The sequence below is a fragment of the Mirounga leonina genome, unplaced genomic scaffold (assembly GCF_011800145.1).
Source record: "Mirounga leonina isolate KUSES-001 unplaced genomic scaffold, KU_Mleo_1.0 Mir_173, whole genome shotgun sequence".
Lineage (NCBI taxonomy): Eukaryota > Metazoa > Chordata > Mammalia > Carnivora > Phocidae > Mirounga > Mirounga leonina.
The window spans coordinates 1,262,305-1,281,500 of NW_023270447.1; the positions used below are offsets into that span (position 1 = coordinate 1,262,305).

A 19,196-nucleotide genomic window follows, 5' to 3' on the forward strand; every position below is an offset into this window, starting at 1 on the left:
TGGATGGATGGATGGATAGGTGGATGGATGGATAGGTGGATGGATGGGTGAGTGATGGGCAGGGAGGCCTGGCTTTTTTCCCCAGTGTCCCCTCTTCCTCACACCTGTTTCTCTCTCTCTCTCTCTCTCTCTCTCTCTCTCTCTCAGATATGGAGATATGGTGCCCAAGACAATTGCAGGGAAGATCTTTGGCTCCATCTGCTCCCTGAGTGGTGTCCTGGTCATTGCCCTGCCGGTCCCTGTGATCGTTTCCAACTTCAGCCGGATTTACCACCAGAATCAGAGAGCCGATAAACGCAGGGCACAAAAGGTAAGACTCAGCCTGGGGGGCTCAGACAGGGGCCTGGCCCTCTGCTTTGGGCCTTGTGCCATGGTCACAGTCAGGTCGCCAGGCCTGGACTTCTGGGGCTGATCCCCCAGCCTCCAGCTTCTGAAGGTAAGGCAGCTTTGTGTCCCTTCCTACTGACCAGTGTCCTGCATCGCAAGTCCGAGCCCCAGTCAGCTGCAAAGTGCAACAAGCCCTCAATCATCCATAAGCTGACTCTCTCCCTCCTGGATGTTCTGTGCAATTTCCTTGAGCCCTGGCTTCCCCTTCAAGACCTCAGCCACCAACACTCAGTGCCCCAGACCCCTCCCTGTCCCTGCCAGGAGCTTACTGGGGCATGTAATTGCTCTCCAATACCCTCTGCTAGCCGATACAAAACATAGGGACAGAACAGAAATTTGCTGAGAAGAAAAGTGAATACTCTGAAAGAAGAACATTCTGAGGCCACTGAGTTCCAGAACAAAAGGCACGACATGCTTTGGTCACCTCGGGGTGTTTGCAGTTCAGGCACAGAACTGCGGTTGATGACCAGGAGAGTAGACACTGGTCCTGAGAATAGTTTGTGGTGATGTCCAGTATACACTGCTTAAGAAGGCAGGGCAGTCAAATGCCCCCATGCCAAAGGAAGACTGGCTGAAGGCTTTGGTGCGTTCTTAGGGCATCTGGCTCGTGAAGGTTCTTGGGTCGTGACTTTTGTCAGCTTCCTATCAGGAAAGGGGAGGACTACGGGGCCCGTTTTCCTGGGCTGAAATAGGTACCCCTTCAGCAGCCACCCAACCTCCAGGAGGTTCGGTCAGAGCCTTTCTGGGTACAGTGGATGGGGGACCTCGCTGAGAGAGTCACTTAACGGGGGCCAGAGATTTCATGTCCTTATTTTATTCTCTCTGTCATTCATTCATTCCACAAATATTTCCTGCACCTGCGGTGTGTTAGGCCGTGTGTGTGTGGCTGGTGGTTTCCTCCCCCACGGTCCCTGCTACTGGCCTCCCATTTACAGGGGTAACACCAAGTAGCAGGTCGTCCTTGACATATCAGAGGAATCCAGAATTTCAGAACACATCAGTATACGCTGTCTGAAATGAAGTCACAACGTTCATGAACGTTAGCTCTGAAACGTATGGTAATTTACGTACAATAATACTTAATAATATATGTTATGCAATTATATAATGAATCCAGTTGGTTCCCACTTCCAACATAGGCCCTTTTGCGTGCCCTCGTGGTCACGCCCCCAGCCCGGGTTGAGATACCTTTTGACTTATCTTGACCTGGCTCTGAATGTTGCCAGCCTGCCTTAGATCGATCTTCTGGCTCTGTGCTGTCCTCTCCCTCTGCTCCGGCACCCATTTCCTACCTCTTCACCCAAGGTCCAGGCCTCCCCACGCCCACCCCCTGCTAGCCACCCAGAAATAGAAGTCTTATCTCCTTCTCCTGTTCGAGTCAGCTGGTAAATGTTGGACAATATCTAAATTCATTATGCTGTCCTCAAGAAAGGACCAGGGGTCCTAGAGCAACCCCACCCCCCAGGGGCTGGGCTGACACAGCTATCTGGTCCAGCGGGGTAGGGGGTCAAAGGAATCCCCAGCTCACACACTAGCCTACCGCTGTGCCCAGGCAGGCTGGGCTATAAAGTGCTCCCGCAGCTACCTTTCCCTCCGTGTGCCCACACCCTTACCCACCTCTCAGAGCATCACATCCCCTGCCGTTTTACCCCTGCAAAGAATGGAACAGTGATCATTTCCACCAGGACCTTACAAAGCTCATCTTGTGTGATCACAATGCAGAAGGAATCAGCCTTGGTGCGTCCCTCCTTCTAGCTGCTAAAGCCCACACTCCCTCCCTTCTGCCTCCCCCCACCCTCTCCCCTTTCCCTTTGAAGTCAGAGTAAATATTTACAGTGTTTTCACCTCGCCTGGATACTGTCTCCCCTCAAGGTTGCTGGCTCTGTCTCTTTCACCTTGGGCTGCTTGCAAGAGGAAAAAAAAAAAAAAAGAATACAAGAATACTGCCTGTTTCCAGCACTGAGTCTGTCGCTGCAAAGCAAGGAAGGCAGGTACAGGAGACTTCGTGGCGGTGGAGACATGGGACAGGGAGGAGGTCAGGGAAGCTGGTAGTTCTCAGCCCAGACCACGCACTCAGGAGCTAGACAGCCCTGAAGGAAAAAGCTCCCCCGGCCTCCGCTGTAAAGGGAAGGCTTAAGAAGTTGTCACCGCTTCCCAACACAACTGGTTTGCTTGGGGTTGTTACTGAAACGAACTCCACAACTCTTGGCTTCAGAGGCTAGGTTCTCGAAGCCAAGTGAATTGAAGATCGAGTAAGGACGTCTAGCAGTGGACAGAGAGAAGGGAACATCTGGATTTTTACTGAGCTAAGCATAGATTCACATGTAAGTTATAAGATTATCAGTACCCAGGTATGGATGTTGATACAATCCACGAATCCTATTCTAGACTTCCCTAGTATTACGTGTACTCATGTGTGGGAGTGTGTGTGTGTGTGTGTGTGTGAGTGTGTGTGAAGTTTGATGCCAGGCAGCTTCATGCCTCCATCACCTCAGTCAAGGTGCTGAACCGTTCCAGCACCATAAGCATTCCTCCCACCCTACCTCTACCCCATCCCTAACCCCCGGCAACCATTTACCTATCCTCCATTTACTCAATGTTTTCATTTCAAAAATGCTACATAAATGGATTCGTGCAGTAGGTAACCTTTGGAGGTTGTTTTCGGTTTTGTTTTTTTCCATTTCACATAATTCCTGCAGATGCATCCAGGTTTATAAGTATCAATAGTCCATTCCTTTTTCTTGCTGGGCAGTATCCCATGGCATAGATGTATCCCGTGCCATGGGACTATACAAACCACGTTTTTGGTTGTTACAAGTAAAGCTGCTGTGAACATTCATGAACAGGTTTCTGTGTGAACGTAACTTCTCATTTCTCTGGGATGAACGCCCGAGAGTGCAATTGGCCGTGTTCTCCTGTGGCTTTTCCCATGTCTCCCTCTTTTTCCTTCTCCTGACTCTCCTGGGCAAGACATGTCAATACTCGTGACCCAGACAGCCCCTGGAATCATACCGAGAGTGGGAGCATCCTCCTTCCGGACCTCTCCTCCAACCCTGGAATCTCCATCCCTGCTGAAACTGCAACTTCCTGGGCCTAGCTCATCCAGTTTAGAAACTTGCCTGGCAGGCGTTGAAATTCAGGAAGAGGGCTGTTATGGAGGCAGCATTTGGCCCGAAGGTAGAGAGACCTGAGCAGAAGCCCCCACCCCACCCCCACCAGCCTTGCTGCTTTGTCCTGGAGTAGTTACTTCCCCTCAAAGCCTCCATTTTCTTGTCTTCAAAATAGCCTAGATGACGGCCACATTCTCTTTTAACCTCTCACGTTGTGCTCCTGGCCAGTGGAGGAGGGAGAGGCTGACCAGACCACACAGGGATGGGCCCATGACCAGGGCCTTATTAATGGATTTCTGACCGACTGGGAAGGACCATTCTCCTTCCTGGGTCCTCACCAGCCTGGCTTGAACGCCTGCTCCGTGCACAGCCCTGTGTCAGACGCCGAAGATAAAAATATGCGTAAGCCAGACTCTGGCTCTCAGGAGCTCAAAGTCAAACGAGAAATCCTCACCAAATTTCACGTGCCGGGTATGGTTCTGTAAATATATTGCAAACCTCTTTATCCTGTGTGGGAAATGATTAAACAGTGTTGTGCATTTGATATGATAATCTGTTGCTTTAATAGAGCCCAGGGTAAGATAAGATTAAAAGAAGTGCCACAAAGGAGAACAGGAGAATCTTTCATCTCTAGAAAGTAATGAAGACAGACCCCAGATACAAGAAAGGTCTGGCTCTAAGTGGCGCAAATTTTAGAAGGCTATAATGAGCTTGACACAATTGGATTTCCATATGCAGCTCTCAACACCCAGTCCTCACCCAAGGCAATAACAGCCACATCCTCAAATGATGAGCAACGTGCTTGAATGTAGACGTGTCGCTGAGGGTAGGGCTGGCGCGGTCCTGGGCCTGGGATGAAAGTTCTTGGCCCAGAGAGAAGAGGACTGACAGGGCTTCCTCGCTTTCCTTGTCATCCTTTCCCAGCCGGATCCCCCTTTCCGCTCTCACCATCTAGAGAAGCGCTCTCCCTCCGACTCACAGGCAGATCCGCCGGGCCCAAGCCCTGGCCTCTTCCCCGTATTCAGAAGCCAGGAAAGGGAGTCGAGCTGTCCCCGTGGGGACACGCAGGCCACAGGAAACCAGAGACCTAGTGTGTCCTTGTGCTTCCGTTGACAGCCTGAAGCCGACTCCCTGGCCTCTTTTTAGCACACGCGACAGCCCAGCAGGACACTCGGAAGGGACGCTTCCCCTTGCTGGGGAGAGGTAGACGGAGACACGGAAATTGCCACAGTTTCCCAAGGCCTGTTGTCCTGCTCGGAGTCCATGGCGAAGTTACAGCGGACTTTCACAAAGGCAGGGGAGGGGCTCCTCTGGCCCAGATCACCTGTGAGTCCCTGTGGGCTCCTTTGCTTCCAGCGGCGTGGACCTAGAGCTGCTTCTACATAGATCTGCAGGAGCCCAGACTCTGGCTGCATTTCTGTAAACCAGCAGGAACCCTTCTCCCAAAGCCCCTTTCCTCTTGGACCTCCCTCCGTGGTTGTGCTGGCGTCGCGGTGCCACTGATTATGGCTATTAGGAAAGACAGGAGCAGCCGGCGTGCCCAGTGGGTCCCGCCTCCCCCTGCCTCTGCAAGCAGGACAGATGCACGCTTGCCTTGAGATACCCGACGGCCCCCCTGCAGGGGACCTGCTGGGGCCTCCCAGGCTGGGGCCGGGGAGCGTTCCAGTTGTCCTAGTTAAAGCCAGAGCAGTGTGTGAAAATGTGTTCCATCCTCCCCTCTCACACACAGGCAGTGGGCCACCGCGTCACACGCGCGTGCACCTGCTCTCGCCCCCAACAAGCACGGACACGTATTGGCCCCTCCATGCATGCATCCACACCCCAAAACAGACCTGCGATTTTAAAGACTTTTACTGATTTAAAAATTACCAGGCCATGGGGATACATCCGTGAACAAAACGAAAACGCCTGCCCGCAAGGAATTTACATTCTGGGAGGCAGTGGCAAGGTAAACGCAGACACCGTATCCTCCCTTAGTCATAAGTGCTAAGGGCAAAATAGAAAGAAGGGAGGAAGTGAAGACATGTTGAAGGGCACAGGATGCACACTCCTTGCTTTTCTCCTAATTAACTGATGTTTGGGCACCTGCTGGGTACAGGGAAGGGCCCCGGGCCCTCGAGGAGTGTCGGGATATCCCGTCTTCTCCATGTCCTTCGTTTCTCCACAGGAGGTGGGAGGGCCCCAGAAAAATCGGGGTGAACCAAATTTCAGGTTCACCAGAGAACATGCTAGCTCTGGAGCTGGGGGCCCTGGGTCTACAGCTGGGTGAGATAACCCATGCTCCTTTCTAGAGCTGGCGATCCAGTTAGAGATGAGAAATACTCTAGTGCGAGACCGAGTAGGTAAAGGTCATGAAGCTTTTGGGAGGAGGCAGGGCTTTGATGAGTGGTATTTCTGCTGCCGGGATTGCACCAAGGCTGGAGAGGTGAGTAGAGACCCCTGGGAACTCTGACCAGGACCAGGCTGCACCGAGTGGGTACGCAGAGTCTCAGACCCAGGGCCAGGGTCTGCGGACAGAGATCCGTAAGTGGCTGGGAAGAAGCCGCTTCCTCCCCTTCATCAGGCATCCCTGAGAACGCAGCCGTGCCGGGACGGCCTGCTGTCACTGGCTTTGCCAGGCTCGCTGTCTGGTCTCTCAGGCTCGCTCACTCTTTTTTTTCTCTGCCTATCACAGAAGGCCCGCCTTGCCAGGATCCGTGTGGCCAAGACAGGCAGCTCCAACGCCTACCTGCACAGCAAGCGCAACGGACTCCTCACAGAGGCCATGGAGCTGATGGTAGGTGCCTGCAGGGCCTGGGCTGGGGAGAGGGAGGGGAGACGGGCTTCTTTTCTCTTTCCAGGGGCACCACCACCCCCAAAGCCCCAGTGTGAACCCTAAGAAGGACATGTTTCCAGACCTTCTCCCGGGAGCACCCCTCCACGGACCCTCTCCCATGGGATTCTCACCACTACCCTGGACCCAGCTGAAGACCCAGGGCCCCCAGCTCCAGAGCTAGCATGTTCTCTGGTGACCCTGAAATTTGGTTCATCCCGATTTTTCTGGGGCCCTCCCACCTCCTGTGGAGAAACGAAGGACATGGAGAAGACGGGAGGAGCCACCAGCGTGATCCGCAGCCTCTCCTCTTTTCTGATTAGGGCACCCCAGAGGAGGGGCACGTGGGCAAGAGCACGTCACTCGCCGAGAGCCAGCACCACCACCTGCTGCACTGTCTAGAGAAAACCACTGTGAGTCCCAGCCCGCCGCGCCCCTTCTCACCCCTGACTCCCACCCTCCTCTCTGAGGGCTGGAGCTCACAAGGGGAGAGCTCTGTGCCCACATCCTCGCCCCGGGCCCAGGCTGCAGATGTCCGAGTCTGTCCCCTTCAGATCCAAAGAGTAGCCACGAGGTCTCTGTCCGCCCTCAGGAGGAAGACCCCAAGGAGGGGGGCGGGGCGCAGTCTCCAGGGTCGGAGGCCAGCTCCGTCCTGCAGCAACAGAGAAGCTCATTGCCCCCAGCTTTTCTGCACACCCCCACAGGGCCCCTAGAGCCGTGTTTTCATGGTTACTGAGAGCTGAGGGCTCCGCCTCTGTTTCTCAGTCCGGATGGGCATCACTCTTCAAAACTCGGGCTGAATTTATCCTAGGTTGCTACAGGACAGTGGAGAAGGGCATCAGTTTTTGTCCTGTCCCTGGGGCTAGGCTGATGCAACGTGTAGGTCCCTTTTGCTCCCTACACTGCTCCTTAGAGGACAGTGAATGAAGGAGGCGGTGCCTATATTTCTCTAGCCAGGGATTGTATGGGTACCGCTCCCTCTTAGTCACCCTGCAGCGCCCAAGGAGTTCAGATTCTGCAAGACTTCTTGTTAAAATAGAGCCATGGTTTAGGATGCTGTAGCTGGAATGTGGCATGTTGCCTGTGCCCCACAAACAGACTGAAAGGAAGGGCAGTGGGGCCAATCCTTGACCCTTGGCAAAAAGTGCCAGGAACAGTAGGGAAGAGGAGAAGTCAGGGTGGACAACCCAAGAGAGACAAAGTGCAACTCTTCCCTGTTCTTTCTAGGCCCGCCCTCCCCAGAGAGCCCAGGGTCAGGGCTCAGCACCCTAGGGAAGGAAGTTTCTACTTCTGAATGTCCCATATCCTGGCCTCTAGGTGCAGGGGGAATAGACGTCAGATGACTCTTACTGTGAGCCAAGTGTGGATACTGTGGATGGCAGTTGAACCCAAAGAGGGCTTCCCAAATGGGAAAGTACTCGGAGAACCCTAGTTTCCAGGACTTATCAAATATGTCTTACTGTTAAGAACTGTATATGTATATCTAGAACTTCTCTCAAAGACTCAGAGCTTGCCAACGGGATAGGCCCGGACCCAACTGCCCTTTCCAAGTTGCATGTGCTGGGTGGAATGTGTCAACTGAAAGGATATGGGTAAAGATGTTTGGGTTTGAGGGGCTGGAATGTTGGCATTGAAGGGATGGAATGCTGAATTTGCGGGAGTGAATGTCGGATTGTGGGGCGGGGGTGCTGGGGTGAAAGAGATGGAATGCTGGACTTCAGGGGAGGAATGTTGGGCTAGAAGAAGCAGAATGTTGGGATGGAAGGAATGAATGTGGGGTTTGAACAGGGTTGTGTTGGAACAAGGGGTGGAATGTTGGACTCCCGGGTGGAATGCTGGGATGGAGGGACTGAATGTCAGAACTGAGCTTGGGAATGCTGGAATGTACAATCAATGGTGTTTTTATCTTCTGTTGGCATGTTGTCCTGTAGGGGTTGTCCTATCTTGTGGATGATCCCCTGTTATCTGTACGAACCTCCACCATCAAGGTATCACTTTTTTAAAAATTCAATTGATGTGTTTCTCTCTGAATATTCTGAGTCTGTGGATTCTCCTCTTTTTACCCCCTGGTCTGGTTCTCTGCATGTGCTATCAATTCTTCTGGGGCTTTTCCTACCTCTACTGCCACTCCCAGCAGCAGCTCAGGCTTTGGGGTGTTTGTGCTGAACTACCTGACTGCTTTTCTGCTTCCCTCCTTTGACCTCCCCAAGGGCTTAGAGAGGGTGGCAGAACATGGCAGCCATATTGGTCCCCTGTGAGTGTCCCTGGGCCCCTTCCCCAGCTCCGCAGGGGCTCCTGGTACTGGCTGCCAGGGCTGGTCTCTCTCTGCACGCTCTTCTCATGCTTATTCTCTCCAGAATGGCAGCCTCACCCAGACCATTAATACCATAGGTTTTTAGTCACCTTGACCAAACAGCCTTTTTTTTTTTTTTTTTTCGGTTATCCCGGGTTCAGCACCAGGAGGCTGTTAACATTCCTTCCCCTGCTTATATTTGACTTAGGGAATCCTGTGCCTCCAGATATATTAAGGATCTGCATCCCATAATCAGGTGGAGGGGGGGAACAAAAAAATTAAAGAAATCATAACCCTGACAGACCCCACTGGCCTTCAAGAGCAAAGTTCTCCCAATTCCATGAATAATCCAGTGCCTTCAAAAGCTTATATCTCACACGTACCCAAGATTCATAAGGATCTTACCCATTAAATCCAACCCAGCATTCAAGACTGCCTAGCGTACCCACTCCCCAGGGTCAGTGACTCCTTACCTGCCACCTCCAGGAGATCCTGTGCAAACCCTGCAAAGTAAGTCAAGTCTGCTTCTAGCTCTGAGGATGCCACTAAATCCCTCCAGGTCCTCTGTGTCCCGTCAGCTCAAAGCTGTAGATGGGGTGTGTGTCCCATCACGATTTAATGGCTGCAGTCCCCACCCTTCAACCTGATGACCAGGGCTGCCAATAGGAATCTTTTTCTTTCTGCATTTGATGCCTGTGGGACATCGCCCCTCCCGAATGCTTCTCCATGCTCCAGGCCGCTGGGATCCCTCCTCTCGACGCCCAGACAGAGACAGGCAGCTACACGGCACACGGGGGCTCATCCCCCTCCTTCCCCATCTCCTTTTCCTACCTCTTCTCCTTCTGCTTCCCACAGAACCACGAGTTCATAGATGAGCAGATGTTTGAGCAGAACTGTATGGAGAGCTCGATGCAGAACTACCCGTCCACAAGAAGTCCCTCACTGTCCAGTCACCCGGGCCTCACTACCACCTGCTGCTCCCGTCGTAGTAAGAAGACCACGCACCTGCCCAACTCCAACCTGCCAGCCACTCGCCTGCGCAGCATGCAAGAGCTCAGCACGATCCACATCCAGGGCAGTGAGCAGCCCTCCCTCACTACCAGGTGGGTGGCTTCCAGCCCCATCACTCCCCAAGGCTTAAGTCCTGCCGGTCCCAGAAGGGAACAGCCTCGGCCTTAGGAGAGCCCCAAGTGAGCCCTCCTTCCCTTTATGTAATGCATGAGCCCCCTCCACCTTCCTTATCTTTGCAAGTTAACCCAAAGGCCCTTCATTTGCTTGGGAGGGTACCATAGCAGGTGTAGGCCCAATGTGGGGTTAGATACCAGAAACAGTAACTGGGAAACAAAAAAACAAAACAAAGAAAAACACCTCCCCTAGTGCAAAGAACGGATCGTTTTCCCAGGGAAACAATTTTCACAATTGTGTTAGACATGGCTTATCCCAGGCTGACTTTGAACCACAGACTGACCTTTTCCCTTCCTTCTCTGCTTATACTTAGGCCACTTTCCACTACCTCCAGTGAGTTGCAAGGGACTCAGGGAAAACAAAATTCAAATGCCACAAAGGATAGGTAAACGTCTATGGCAGGGAGAAAAAAAAAACCGCATACTCTGAATTCCAAAGCCCAGTATACAGGACTTCGCAATTGTCAGAAATAATAATTAGAATGGAGAGTGACAGGCTGATTACCAAAAGCAGAGACAGAGGGACGTGGGAGCTTCCTCCTAGTTACAGTGAGCTAGACATGTGGGGGGGGTCAGGGACGCTAGGGGACACTAGCAAGAAGCACCATCACCAACTCACTCTTTTTTTTATCTCAGTCGCTCCAGCCTTAATTTGAAAGCAGATGACGGACTGAGACCAAACTGCAAAACATCCCAGATCACCACAGCCATCATCAGCATCCCCACCCCCCCAGCGCGAACCCCAGAGGGGGAAAGTCGGCCACCCCCTGCCAGCCCCGGCCCCAACACGAACATTCCTTCCGTAGCCAGCAATGTCGTCAAGGTCTCCGCCTTGTAAAACCACTGGACAGAGGGCCCGTGCGGGGAGTGGGAGTGAAGGGGGCTGGCATGTGGGTGGCCACTGGCACCACTCTCTCCCCTCCCTTCCCCACTTTCTGCCGGCCCCGTTGCACCCCTAGCACTGAGACTTGTGCCTGGAAGGAAAAGGAGGCAGCAAAGGGCACTTGAGGTTCACTGCTGCTGGCGTGGCCGTGGCCGTGGCATCTCGCTGGGGCCAGAGGAAGGGAGGGGGGTGGGAGATGGGATGGCGGTGGGGGGTGGGGGGTGTAGAGGCTGCGTGCCAGGACAGGGCCTGGAGGGGGTAGCCTCAGACCCAATAGCAGTTGTTTCTGGAGACCCGGGTGAGGAAAATACAAGACCAAGAACAGCACAGAGGCCGAGTTGTCACATGCAAAACAGGAAGAAAATATAACACTGTGTATTTAAGCACCTTTTTCAAGGCTCTTAATGGATAATATTTATTCATGGGAAAAGGTGGAAAACAAAACACCAACGGATTTTTGTGAAATATTTTTCTCCATGGACCCAATACCTTTGAACCAAAACAATGCATTTTGTGAGGGTTTTGTTTTGTTTTTGTTTTTGTTTTTCTTTCTCCTTTTATAGCAGAAGCTTTTAGGCTAAGAAGTCAGTTATTGCTGAGTTCTCTCTCCATTCCCCCAGGTGGGTGAGGTCAACTGAGCCTGGGCCCCCACTGCCCAGCTGACCTGCACAGAGCTGCCAACTGACCACACAGCAACACTTTCCCTCCGTCTGTCCTTTGTCTCTGTACCTCTCTGCTTCACCCCCCTGGCTGTTCTTCTCTGTGTCCAGCCATCTGTCTCTACATGGACCCCGGTGATCCTGAGACATGTTAGTAAAGCCTTCTCCACTTCCAAGCACCTGCAGACTCATGCCTGGGAGTTATAGTTGTGTGAGTGCGGCTGTGTAAAAGAAGAGAATAAAGCTAAAACGGAAGAGTTTAGGGATGAGGGAAGTCCACTTTATAGAACAAAGTGCTTCCCTTGCAGGGGTGGTCTTTGCAGTTTCCATTTCTGGGGGAAAAAAAGGGAATGACCAGATTTTTCACACTGGGATCTTGACACAGAAAATAGCCAAGACCTAGGAGGCACAGTGGAGTCAGGCGTGTGCTAGCGAAGAGAGAACAGAAGAACCCAGGGCTCACAGCTGTAGTCGGCCGCTGGAGCACCTTGTTATGTACCCTTCTTTCAAGACCCACCATAAAGCCCATCCAGAATTCTGCCAAGAGGCCCTATAAGCAGTTTCTTGCAGAAAAGGCAAGCTTCCGACTTACCTTATGACTGAGGTAACTCCCATCCAGAGGCTGCAGATGATTAAGCCTGTGCGCTTCATGAAGGATGCTCCAACGTGTGAAAGCAAGTAAGCAATTCTAAATGATTCTTACCTGGCCTGAAAAATGTTTGAGGTCTGAAGGGTCTTCAGGCCTGATGTCCCCAAAGGTAACTGAAGTGTGGGTGAAGCCTGATCACCTCCGTGCAAGGGAAGTGATGTTACTTTTGGAGAACCTGTTCAAGTGGTTTGTACCCTGGGGGGACTGGGAAAGCATTTCTGGAAGCCTCCTACCATTTTTCACTGCTTGTAGGCAGGCAGGTGGGCCTCAGGGTTAGTGACAAGCCCCTGCCCACCCTCCCCAGTTGCGGTCTCTCTAGTCTGGGCTCTGAGATATAGAAGCCCCTCATCCATTCTACAGGTTAGTGATCAGCAGTTTCACTGTAGGCCAAGGACCTCTCTGCCCACCACAACCATCCAGACAAGTTTCACCAGTCGGGAACCTACAAAACACCTTTTGTGGGCTTCCCTATGGCCCCAGCTCCTAATGAAGCCCCAGCTCTAGTGACCCTGTGTGAGGGGAAGGTCAGTGGATTCTGAGGTGGCCTCTAACCAGAAGGTGGCCAGGTGGGCAGAGGACGGGGAGGCTGCTCTCCTTGCTGACCACCGATTGAGTCCTTTCTCTGGGTCTGGCTTCATGAGGGGGAAATCACCCCATGAGAATGGGGTGGTTTTGGCCTTCTGAGCCTGCAATCTAAGTAGACAGAAAAGCTTTACAACTACAAAGGAATATATGTGTACACCCCCACACACACACAAACACAACACCACCAACCTAAACACACCTGAGAATAAGTACTTGAATCCACTCACTTCATACACATATCCCATTAGGGAAGGCAAAAGCCTGGGCTGGACTCCATGTAGAGGTCAGGCACAGGACTAGAAATGGAATTTTTCCTTTGAAAGAATGGTAATGGAACAAAGTTAGGAATATTGTAGTATCTAAGTTTACATCATAAAAACTGAGTGGGGTAAGGGATAAAGAGGAAAATAAGAACATGGTTACATACATATAGAAAGTGCCCGTGTTTAAGAACAGGTCATCACAGGATTAGAATAATGACAATATCCAACCCAGGATCTGTTTGATAGTGCACCAAGGGAGCATTTTAGCGCTTCCCACAAAAATTAATGAACACGTTTTTAAAAATCATGTCTCAAATAATTTCTCATTTTTTGACCCTAATGAACTGTTTTGTGTTCCTTCAACTTCATGTCTAAATCCCACATTATGCCGGTTCCTAAAAGACTTTAGACTATCCCCTTCCATCTCCATCCCCCAGTGTAGACTTAGCCAGGGATAAGAGACCCAGCTCACCTCTGGTCCAAGAGATGTCAACCCAGGAAAATGGCGCATCTACACAACAGAATACAGCAAGACTACATTGCTGGAAGACTTCTGTAAGTCAACTAAAAGGCCTAAGTGTGCTGAATCGGTGTAATAAATCTAATTCATTGACCAGTGACTGAAGAACCAGGATATCAGGGCTTTCTGGAAGCAGTGGCTTTCAGGGGAAATGACTCTTGAGCTTTCATAGTTCCTGAACCACTTCAGTATAATAGAAGATTCCCAAATCCACTTACCCCATTCGATGCCACTCAGCATTAGAGAGTGTTAAAAAATAATTATTATTATAGGCTACGTTCAAACGAATGGAAACTTAGAAAACATAGTATTAAGAATATATCAGAACTAGAAGGGATTAAGGAATACCTTACAGTATAGAAGGCTGAGGCCCAGAGAAATGAAGTGACTTGCTCAAGATCATGCAGTCATTAATGTCCTAACCAGGACCAGAACCGAAGTCACTTGGCTGTTAGTCTAATGCTTTCTCCACTACACTTGTTACCTCTTGAAGGAACGACGCTTCGGAGAAGATCCATCAAAGAATACATGCTGTAACTAGAGGCATAGTCTTATGTAAATGTCAATACGACTTGGACACGGGCCTTGGGAAAAATTTGACTGTACTGATACAGACCATCCTTTTGAAACTACCATGCCCTGGTTAGAACCAGCTATGGACTATCAATTCTGTCCAAAAAAAGAAAAAAAAAAAGAAAAAGGCGAACAAGCGAACAGTTTTCCTTCAGCCAAATGCTACCTCTTCTCATTGAAGAGAGGGCTGATACATTTCAAAGCGTATCTTCTAGAGTCTTTGGATCCTTACTACAACCTCTGATGGTAGTAGGTCAAGTGACTAAGTCCTGGATCCACAGAGAAGGAAAACAAGCAGGAAGAAGCTGAGTGACTTATCCAAGTTCATAAGGCAAGTTAGTGGCAGAACTGATTGCAATCCAGGGCTTAGACATCTTGTCCTAAGATTTTTCTCCCACATCATATTGCATTACTCTGGGGTTTGCTTCTATCTTTAATACTTGGATTTCCAGGGTGGTGATTAGGGGGAGGAAGCATTCCATCAGAACCACCCTGAACCAGGACCTCCAGAAGCAAACTGTACTATTTCGCTTTCATCCCCTATGCCCTTAACGTGTCAAGTTCAGGACTAACTGCGCAGATTCCTGCTTGAAAGACCAGATATTCTCAGTGACAGTTGAACACATTAATCTACAATCACACAGGAGTTTAAGGTCAGCAAGTAGAAAAGTGAAACTAAGAGAAACAAAGAATTTGAACAGAAATTAAAGTGGACAGTTAATGCTGATCCATGATTAATGAGAGCCACCCTGTAGACGTGCTGAGGACTTTACCTAGTTTTCAAACTATGATTCCTGCAGTTCAGGATCATATCACTTATTCTTCAGAATATAGGCAGGAAAAGTGTACATTGAAACATGTACCTAGATTTTTTTTCCTTGTCTTCTTAACTTTGCAGAGGTAGTGGTTGAAATGGAGCTAAACCTAGATTCTGAGGTTATTAATGAATTCCAGTGGTCCAGGCTCCCTCCCTTCCATCATCAGGTCACTACAAGGCAGAAAGATCCCAATGCTGTTAATCTAAGGCAATATTAGTTTCCCTTCTAAACTAGTTGGCATGGTAACCATGACAAACGGGAACCTGGAAGACTTTTATTTTCCCTTTCTGATTTCCTTATGAAATCGCATCATTTGCAAAGCTTTAAAATGACTGGACGAAGGAAAAGCATTTTTATGACCCATGACCCTTGGAGCCCAAACAGCATCATGAAGAGAAAGTGGCTATCAGAAAAAGAAACAGCTTTAAAGGGTTCCTTCTGAGTCTTGTTTTCTATTCAGAATGTTCTATGTTTTTCTCATCAAGTGTGGGAATGACATTTATCTTAGCAGGTTACTTAACTACACTGGATGATGTCACTCCAAACCAGTGTAGGGCACTGACCCAAGTCCTGGGGGGCTCCTTGGACCAATAGACTATTTTACAAACCTGGGAGGTGGGAGGGATGGTATATTTTTGATAATCAGACATTCCAGTGTAATGTTTTCCTTAGAGGTCACCCCCCTCCGTTAATGTTATCGTGAAAAACATCAAGTGTGTTCTTTTCTATTTTCATATAATAAATGGGCTTTGCTTACCAACATCTCAACGGCAAAGAAGAAATACTGTACAAAACTGCAGGAAGATAAACGTGAAAACTTTCTATGGAAAAAAAAAAAAAAAACAAAACCTCTTGAGTTTCCTGTCGTCTTCTTTTGAAACTGTAGTGCATATGTTAAAACGTATTATCATTTACAGTACTGAGTCATGTGCCACTGCTGTACCTGATGTATCCGATCTGGATTAAACAGACTATGTGCCACAAACCCTAAAGTGATTATGAATGTTTATTTTCATACCAATTCTCCTGGCTATCCACTAGAAAAAAAGGATAGTTTGAACACAGAGGGGCTTTCTCTCTTGCCAGAGAAAAGCCACAGCATCTCCGGAGGGTGCTGATGGAGTGGTCTCATCTTTCCTCCTCCCCCCCCCCCTCAGTGCAAGCAACCCCTCTACAACACAGACCATGGTTCTTGCCCGCTTGTATGCTTTAGTCAGGGATGTCCACAAGCACTGGGTTGCCTTTGTCAACAGCTCTGTTTTGAGCCCCAGCCCTGAATTACTGAAAGAATACAGAATACTGATATGCCTTTACATATCAGTGCTGGTTCTGCTGAGAATACAGAATCTTTAGTCCATCTAAACCAGGGTCTGAAACTAAAAAGAACCCCCAAAATGAAATGCTGTGTAGGGTACAGCAGGAAGCTCTGGGATTAGGTCACGGAGGCTCACATTTAGGTCCTGTCGCTTCCTTGCATGACTTCCCATCAGGCACTTTTCTCTTGGTTTCAGTGTGTTTCATCTTAAGAATGGGGGTACTGGATTAGGTATCTTCTTCAAGATATCTAATCTGATTTAGGTAATGAGAACAGGAATTTTCATATTCCACCATAATGTGAACAACACATATTCCCAACAACAATGGGAATCCTTTTAATTTCCCCACAACCACATCCCAATCAATGAAAACCGTAACAGAAGTGGAACATCAAGGCCAATCCACGGTGCTCAAAGGCCTTAGAAGCTGGCTATGAAATTCAGGTGCTCATATCCTTATCACCCACTAGGTGTCACTACGGATCCATACCTCACATAATCTGGAGCCCAGGAACTGAAAAGCAGATGTGCACTGAGCAATGCAGGTTTGTTTTCACTGAAAAGCACTCAGTGTTAACTGGGACATACGTGCTTGCTCACAGAGGCACAAATCCATATTCTGCCAAAACAAGAGAGTAACACCTGGTGACTGATCCAGTTCCAATGGTCAGCTACGACTACCAAAAATATCCTCATAAATTTTTTTTAAGATTTTATTTATTTGGGCGCCTAGGTGGCTCAGCTGGTTAAGCGACTGCCTGCGGCTCAGGTCATGATTCTGGAGTCCCGGGATCGAGTCCCACATCAGGCTCCCTGCTCAGTAGGGAGTCTGCTTCTCCCTCTGACCCTCCTCCCTCTCATGCTCTGTCTCTCGTTCTCTCTCTCGCAAATAAATAAAATCTTAAAAAATATATATATATTTTTTTAAAAATTTTATTTATTTGACAGAGACACAGAGAGAAAGGGAACACAAGCAGGGGGAGTGGGAGAGGGAGAAGCAGGCTTCCCGCCCAGCAGGGAGCCCGATGCGGGGCTCGATCCCAGGACCCTGGGATCATGATATGAGCTGAAGGCAGACGCCTAACGACTGAGCCACCCAGGCGCCCCTATCCTTATTTTTAATGGTTAACAGACTTACTTTTAGAAGGGGAAAAAAACCTAGAACTTCATACTACTCTCTTGTCTCATACAATTTGATCTTCACGTAGTATAATTCCTGTTCAATTTTTAGTATTCCGGGGCTTAGTATTTAGACGTTTTTAAAAGGTTAAGTATTACTGTAATACTTAAGCTAATTTAGAAAATGTTACTTTATTACCCAAAATAATAATGTCTTCCAAGTCAGAATTATCCACAGCTGCAGGTTTCCTAAAGATTTCTCTACATGTTAATACTGCTAGCCTAATTTAAGTTTAACTTGAAAAGTTGTGGTCAGTATTGTTTAGCACTCTAAAATTCAGACCTTAACCCAATTCACTGGCCTTCATCCAAATCACCTGAATTTATAAAGGCTCTGTATATTCATGAAATGATTATTCTTTTCCCTAACTAGAAACTATTTTCTCTTATTAGTCATATATTAATTAAGTCTTAGAAACTGGGAGCCTAAAAATCTAGTCTCATTTAATTGATGAGAAAACTAGACCCTAAGAGGTGGTATGACAGGTGCAAGATAAAGGAGGCAGCGGCAGAGTCTCCACCAGGACGAATGCTCTTTCGACTAAACCACAAAGCATTCACAAGCAAATTTACCTAAAACCTATCTGTGGTCCCTAACAGAGGACGGAAGCATGCACCTTGACTGCCAATTCTAAACAAAAAAGTCTTCCATATAATCATGGACAAATAGCAGCAGTTCCTTCCACAGCCGCCATTATTACTGCATCCCTTCTTTGGGATGGTAACGGCTGAAATTTTCCAAGCAAATGCTTATGGAAAGTGAAGCAATCATTATTTTCCTATATGTATTCTCACCTCCAGCTTATTTTTGTATTAAAAAACAAACACACACAAAATACAACAAACCTAAAGAAAGAATCCAATTAATTTCAAGACTAATAGGTAACCTCATCTCTAATTAAGATGCAGCAGTATCCTAATTAAAATCCCCTAGCAATGAGACTGTGAACTTGGCTGTATTGTGGGGGAGAGGGTAGAAGAAAAGAAGTAAGTTCAATTATACAGCAATGACAGGATCTTATTGAAACGTGTGTAATTAAAGTCTCTACCTCTTAATGACATGGTGGACCTAATTATGGATTTGCTATTTACAGTGTTAATTTAATTCATTTGACTTTGGCAATACATATACAGTACAGATACGTGTAAGTAAAGTGTACCATTGCCCAAACCAGATGACAGGAATCCAAGTTAAACAGGAGTTTAGGGTGGTGGTATGTGAGTGTTGGACAGTAAATGACAATGGCTGTGGATGTTTGCGGACAGTCCTGGGGGTAAATGTTTGCACTGCCTAGATAAGTATGTACACAGGAAAGAAGAGCTTTCCCTTTAAAATGTAAATACATTTCTATTTGTAACAGGTCCTCTCACCACAAATCCAGTTCACAAAAAGGTTTGGGACCCAAATGCATAATCATAAAAGGATTGCCACAGAAAAGAAAGAATGTGTACAGTTGTCCCCCCCTTATCCACAAAGAATATGTTCCAAGTCCCCAGTGGATGCCTGAAACTAGACAGTACCGAATCCTATATATACCTGTTCTTTCCTATACCTATAATTAAGTTTAGTTGATAAACGAGGCACAGTAAGAGATTAATAGAACAATCACAACAAACTATAGGTTATGTAACTATGGTCTCTGAAAATCTTATTGTACCGTACTCACCTTTCTTCTTGTGATGATGTGAGCTGATAGAATGCCCACGTGATGGTGAATGATGTAGGCACTGTGACATAGCATTAGGCTATTACCAGCCTGACAGTATGTCAGAAGGATCATCTGCTTCTGGACCACAGTTGACTGGAGGTAATTGAAACCGCAGAAAGCAAAATCTCGGGTAAGGGGGCATTGCTGTAACTTCCAATTACATTTTTTCTAAATTGTAATTTATAGATGCACCATCTCAGAAAAATGAGATGCTCCCTACTAGGTGTCATTAAAAGCAGAAACTGGGAGAAAATTT

General features: G+C 48.4%; 1 protein-coding gene across 2 annotated transcripts in view; it reads left to right on the forward strand.

Moving 5' to 3' along the window:
* Positions 1–10,684, forward strand: part of KCND3 (potassium voltage-gated channel subfamily D member 3) — a 202,991-nt gene extending 192,307 nt beyond the window's left edge. Inside the window, exons 2-7 of one of the 2 annotated variants that reach the window (XM_035017764.1) lie at positions 148–310; positions 6,172–6,273; positions 6,633–6,722; positions 8,241–8,297; positions 9,458–9,705; positions 10,423–10,684. In XM_035017764.1, the coding sequence (XP_034873655.1) occupies positions 148–310; positions 6,172–6,273; positions 6,633–6,722; positions 8,241–8,297; positions 9,458–9,705; positions 10,423–10,624 (862 nt within the window). In that variant the 3' untranslated portion in view covers positions 10,625–10,684. The remainder of the gene's footprint in view (positions 1–147; positions 311–6,171; positions 6,274–6,632; positions 6,723–8,240; positions 8,298–9,457; positions 9,706–10,422) is intronic. The other variant, XM_035017765.1, reaches the window with a different exon arrangement.
* Positions 10,685–19,196: the final 8,512 nt, after the last annotated feature.